The sequence below is a fragment of the Podarcis tiliguerta genome (assembly GCF_965153285.1).
Source record: "Podarcis tiliguerta genome assembly, chromosome: 18".
Taxonomy (NCBI): Eukaryota; Metazoa; Chordata; class Lepidosauria; order Squamata; family Lacertidae; genus Podarcis; species Podarcis tiliguerta.
In genome coordinates this window covers 10,586,271-10,592,603 of record NC_139551.1, presented here as the reverse complement: position 1 = coordinate 10,592,603, position 6,333 = coordinate 10,586,271, and the positions used below count along the sequence as shown (strand labels likewise).

Here is a 6,333-nt window from a genome sequence, read left to right as displayed (position 1 = left end):
GGGTTACCAAGGTGATCAATGGTCCGGAAACCAAGCCTGATGAGGAACGGCTGAAGGAGCTGGGTATGTTTAGCCTGGGAAAGAGGAGAATGAGAGAAGGCATGATAGCCATCTTCAAATATCTCAAGGGCTGCCATATGGAGGAGGCAGGAGCTTGTTTTCTCCTGCTCTGGAGGGTAGGACTTGAACCCATGGCTTCAAATTTCAAGAAAGTAGATTCCGACTAAACACCAGGAAGAACTTTCTGACATGAACAGCTGTTATACAGTGGAATGGTCTCCCTTGGGAGGTTGTGGACTCTCCTTCCTTGGCGGTTTTTAAGCAAAGGTTGGAGGGCCATCTGTCATGGATGCTTTAGCTGAGATTCCTGCATTTCAGGGGGTTGGACTAGATGACCCTCAGGATCCCTTCCAACTATACAATTCTATCATTGTATGCTTTTGAATCCCAGCTGCTCAGCATCCTCTTTTCCAGGCTAAACATACCCAGCATGCTCTCCAACATTCCTCCAGTGAACATAGGGGATCCAGACGTTCACCAGTCACTGAATCACAGAATTGTTGAGTTGGAAGGGGAACCCAGAGGTCATCTAGCCCAACCCCCGTCAATGCTGGACTGACAGCTGAATCATCCCTGACAAACAGCCACCCAACCTCTGTTTAAAAACCTGCAGTGAAGGAGTCCACCACCATTTTTCTGACACTTTAGATGATAATTGCATCTAAGCCATATCATGTCCTGGATAGCTCGGTTGGTTGCACCATGGTGCTCATAACGCCAAGGTTGCAGGTTCGATCCCCGTATGGGATTTGTAGTCCCCAAACAGCTGGAGACCCAATTTTGGGAAAACCTGATCTAGATTAACAGCTTTTCATTTGGGTGGGATTGCGATTAATTGATTCACTCCTGCCACCTGCTGGCAAAATTAAGACATTGTTGCCTTAACTATGTTCAGCGCGTTAGGACTATAGTAAACTGCCTTGTACCCTCTGCGGCTAATGGTCTGTCTAGTTTAGTATTGTCTACACTGACTGGCAGCGTCTCCCAGGTTTCCCAGCCTTACCCAGCTGCAGATGGATTGTTGTGGCAATGAAAAAATGGGTATAAAAAAGTCAAATTCCTGGATGCTAAGATTCAGATTTGTGGCAGGTACTTTGAAGAAGTCCTTTACTGGTCCTGAATTTTCCAAAATCTGCCTTCATTGGATAATTAAAAAAGTAACTTTTCCCAGCTACATTCCTATCAGCTAGTGCTCAGAGATAGACTACCTCTGAAACTGCGGGTAGTAGCCATTGCTGGCCCTCTGTGAATTTGCCCAAAGAACATCAGCAGTTCCTTGTTGGATTGGGTCAAGGAGGCCCCCATTAGGATGTGCAGAGAGTCATAGAATCATAGAATCATAGAGTTGGAAGAGACCACAAGGGCCATCGAGTCCAACCCCCTGCCAAGCAGGAAACACCATCAGAGCACTCCTGACATATGGTTGTCAAGCCTCTGCTTAAAGACCTCCAAAGAAGGAGACTCCACCACACTCCTTGGCAGCAAATTCCACTGTCAAACAGCTCTTACTGTCAGGAAGTTCTTCCTAATGTTTAGGTGGAATCTTCTTTCTTGTAGTTTGGATCCATTGCTCCGTGTCCGCTTCTCTGGAGCAGCAGAAAACAACCTTTCTCCCTCCTCTAGGTGACATCCTTTTATATATTTGAACATGGCTATCATATCACCCCTCAACCTCCTCTTCTCCAGGCTAAACATGCCCAGCTCCATTAGCCGTTCCTCATAAGGCATCGTTTCCAGGCCTTTGACCATTTTGGTTGCCCTCCTCTGGACACGTTCCAGTTTGTCAGTGTCCTTCTTGAACTGTGGTGCCCAGAACTGGACACAGTACTCCAGGTGAGGTCTGACCAGAGCAGAATACAGTGGCACTATAACTTCCCTTGATCTAGATGCTATACTCCTATTGATGCAGCCCAGAATTGCATTGGCTTTTTTAGCTGCCGCGTCACACTGTTGGCTCATGTCAAGTTTGTGGTCAACCAAGACTCCTAGATCCTTTTCACATGTACTGCTCTCAAGCCAGGTGTCACCCATCTTGTATTTGTGCCTCTCATTTTTTTTGCCCAAGTGCAATACTTTACATTTCTCCCTGTTAAAATTCATCTTGTTTGTTTTGGCCCAGTTCTCTAATCTGTCAAGGTCGTTTTGAAGTGTGATCCTGTCCTCTGGGGTGTTAGCCACCCCTCCCAGTTTGGTGTCATCTGCAAATTTGATCAGGATGCCCTTGAGTCCATCATCCAAGTCGTTGATAAAGATGTTGAATAAGACCGGGCCCAAGACAGAACCCTGTGGCACCCCACTAGTCACTCTTCTCCAGGATGAAGAGGAACCATTGATGAGCACCCTTTGCGTCCGGTCAGTCAGCCAGTTACAAATCCACTGAGTGGTAGCATAGTCAAAACCGCATTTTACCAGCTTCTTTACAAGAGGAGTCCAGAGAGGAGTCCCCTTGTCTAAAATCCTAAAGTGCTGCTGTTAGTCAGCGTACATAATGCCTACTAAATGGGCCTGTGGGTCTTTGACTCACTCTGTATCCATGAAGGAGAACATAAGGATGTTAATATAACAATGATCTTCTGGGTCAGGCCGAAGGCCCATTGAATCCAGCACCCTGTTCCCTGGGCAACTTCCAATACATATAAAAACACAATAAAACACCAAACATTAAAAACTTCCCAATACAGGGCTGCCTTCAGATGCCTTCTAAAAGCCAGATAGTTGTTTATTTCCTTGACATTTGATGGGAGGGGATGTTCCACAGGGTAGGTGCCACCACTGAGAAGGCCCTCTGCCTGGTTTCCTGTAACTTCACTTCTCGCAGCGAGGGAACCACCAGAAGGCCCTCGGAGGAGGACCTCAGGGTCCAGGCTGAGCGATGGGGGTGGAGACACCCCTTTGGCTATACTGGGCCGAGGCTGTTTAGGATTTAAAAATCAGCACCAACACTTTGAATGATGCTTGGAAACATACTGGGAGCCAGTGTAGATCCTTTAGGACTGGTGTTATATGGTCCCGGTGGCCGCTCCCAGTCACCAGTCTTGCAGTCACATTCTGGATTAGGTGTTGTTTCTGAGTCACCTTCAAAGGTAGCCCCATGGAGAGCACGTTGTAGTAGTTCAAGCAGGAGATAACCAGGGCACAGACCACTCTGGCGAGACAGGGAGGGAGGGTCTCAGCCGCTGTACTAGATGGAGCTGGTAGACAGCTGCCCTGGACACAGAATTGACCTGCTCCTCCATGGACAGCTGTGAGTCCAAAATGACTCCCAGGCTGCACACCTGGTCCTTCAGGGGCATAGTTGCCCCATTCAGGACCAGTGAGTCTTCCACACCTGCCCACCTCCTGTCCCCCCAAAACAGTACTTCTGTCTTGTCAGGATTCAACCTCAATCCATTAGCTGCCATCCATCCTCCAACCTCCTCCAGACACTCACACACTCACTGGTTCTTATTTAGAAGAGAGGTAGAGCTGGGTGTCATCTGCATATTGATGGACATCCAACCCAAACCCCCTGATGATCTCTCCCAGCGGCTGCATGTAGATGTTGAAAAGCATGGGGGAGAGGACAGAACCCTGAGGCACCCCACAAGTGAGGGCCCAGGGGTCTGAACACTCATCCCCCACCACCACTTTCTGGACACGGCCCAGGAGGAAGGAGCGGAACCACTGCAGAACACGACCCCCAGCTCCCAGCCCTCCTAGACAGTCCAGGAGGAAACTGCGGCCGACAGCCGCTGAGAGATCCGTTAAGAACCAAATACCCCAAAGGGAAGCCCGCAAACAGAACCTGAGTGCAACAGGGCATTGCGATTCCCAGCAGCTGCAACTCCCGAGGTGTTTCCTGCCGCCAGCTGTGGATGGAGAAACCATCACTTGTCTGTGTTTCCAGATACAAATGTGAAGCCCTGAGACGCCACTCACTCAGGAGAGAACATGACTTGTGGTGTTCCGTGTTCATGGAATCATAGTGCTGCAAGGGTCATCTTGCAGCGAAGATTCCAGGATTCCAGGCCTGCCACCCATTGTCTCTCGCGGAACAATTCAGAGCCTCCTGACGACCAGCGGTGGGATGGACTGAACGCCCAGGTTTCGCGCTTTGAGCGATGGTCGGAGGGAGGCAATCGCAGCCGGCCAAGACCACGTGGCCTGTCCTGAGCCACGTCACCCAAGGAGCTGGTGTGGTGTCATAGTTCCCTTTGTGACAGAGTGAGGCAGAATTCTGCAGGGCACTCTGTGTTGTAGCTCAGTGGCTGACCTTGAAGAAGGGGGTATCCCAAGGGCCCATTCAAGATGTCATTCAGGAGTACCAGGAGAACCAGCCCTGGCCCTTCACGGACAAGGAGCCCGGCATCCTCACGATCAAAGAGCCCCGGGTCGAGGCCGGTCAGCCCAGGACGTGCTGGAACAAGGAACGCATCCCCGGGATTCACACTGGACCGCTCGTCCAGATCGCGGGCATCCTCCAAGGAAGCTCCCCGGTCAAATACTCCGGAAAGAGGGCGCTCAGTTGTGAAGACAGGAGCAGTAATCATCGATACAGGTACAGGGACATGTAAAGCGGGGTTCGCAGGTCAACAGACTCCTCAGGCGGTCATCGGAACGTTGGTTGGGCACCCCACCGAGAAGTCCATGAGGACCAGGAGAGACAGGCCGGATACCTTTGTCGGGGAGCGGGCGCGGTTAGAGCCGGACGTCGATATCATTTTGCCCGTCCGGCACGGCATCATCATTGACTGGGACGCGGCGGAAGTTCTGTGGAGGCACCTGTTCTACCACGACCTCAAGGTTGCTCCGGAAGACCACGCCCTCTTGATGTCCGACCCTCCGCTCTGCCCCACGACCAACAGGGAGAAGTTGGTGGAGGTGGTCTTTGAGTCGCTCAACTCGCCCGGGATGTACGTGGCGTACCAGTCGGTGTTGTCGGTGTACGCCCACGGCAAGATCAGCGGTTTGGTAGTGGACACGGGACACGCCACATCCCACGCGGTCCCTGTCCACCAAGGGTACAATCTGCCCCACGCCACTGAGAGGATGGACATCGCAGGCGCCAACATGACGTCTTTCCTGATGGACCTTCTGAGGAACATGGGGCATTACTTTGACGAGAGGATGTTGGACGTCATTGACGACATGAAGCAAAAATGCTGCTACGTGGCCTTTGATTTCGAGACTGAGTGGAACCGTCCGAAGAGGGAGTACATGGCAGACTACCAGCTGCCCGATGGCCAGATCATCAGCCTGGGCAAAGAGAGATTCCAGTGTCCAGAGATGTTGTTCAACCCTCCGCAGATGCCCGGACTGAACCTTTTGGGGCTTCATGGTATGGCTCTGAGAAGCGTCCGGAAGGTCCCGGAAGAATCCCGGAAGGAAATGTACGAGAACATCATGCTCTGTGGTGGCTCGTCCCTCTTTGAGGGGTTCGAGAAGAGGTTTTTGCACGACCTCATGGTGGCTGTGCCCACCAACACGAAAGTGAAAGTCACGGCCATCCCTCTGAGGAAGTACTCTGTTTGGACTGGGGGCTCCATCCTGGCATCCCTGAAGAACTTTCAGCCATGCTGGATCCGGAAGGAGCAATACCACGAACACGGCCCCTACATCGTCCACCGGAAGTGCTACTGAGACGGGCCAGGCGAGAATCCCTCGGGGGGAGTTTGGGGCTGGGGTGCCAGGGGACCAAAAATAAATCAGTTTGCATAGGAATGACAACGAGGCTCGCAGTTATTGGCTGGAGGGGATGAGCTCAGCGTCGGAGGCAGTGCTGGGGTCAGGGAGCCAACAAAGAAAGCAGCTGTTAAGAATGAACTTGATGGGCTCCCCACACAATTTATCTCCAAAAGGGCTTTTGCCCACAGCTGTGCTGGGAAGGAGGCAGCAAGCCCTGAAGCCTCTTTGAGGCCCTTACAGCCATAACCGTCTTTGCTGCAGGCAAGGGACCTCTTTCCCCCTTCTTATTAATAGATGGATTTCATAGAGTGAGAAAAAGAAAGGAAAAAGTGAGTGAAATGGGGGAGGGGAGAGAAAAAACGCTGTTACATTGACATGCATCAATATACAGATGTGTATATTCTTATTATCCCAATACACATATAATCGCCAATAATCTCATATATTCTGTGTGAACCCATTCCCAATATACTGTATTTTTCGCTCTATAAGACGCACCAGACCACAAGACGCACCTAGTTTTTGGAGGAGGAAAACAAGAAAAAAATATTCTGAATCCCAGAAGCCAGAACAGCAAGAGGGATCGCTTCGCAGTGAAAGCAGCAATCC

The 6,333-nt window shown here is 51.0% G+C and overlaps 1 protein-coding gene across 1 annotated transcript; it reads left to right on the top strand.

Moving 5' to 3' along the window:
- The first annotated feature begins 4,062 nt into the window (after window positions 1–4,062).
- Window positions 4,063–5,766, top strand: ACTL9 (actin like 9). The gene has a single exon (XM_083421737.1). It carries the CDS (start codon window positions 4,348–4,350, stop codon window positions 5,677–5,679), a length of 1,332 nt encoding a protein of 443 aa, XP_083277863.1. The 5' UTR covers window positions 4,063–4,347; the 3' UTR covers window positions 5,680–5,766.
- Window positions 5,767–6,333: the final 567 nt, after the last annotated feature.

Excerpts from the sequence above, each read along its gene's own strand:
- ACTL9 (XM_083421737.1), top strand. The coding sequence starts at position 4,348 with ATGTCATTCAGGAGTACCAGGAGAACCAGCCCTGGCCCTTCACGGACA.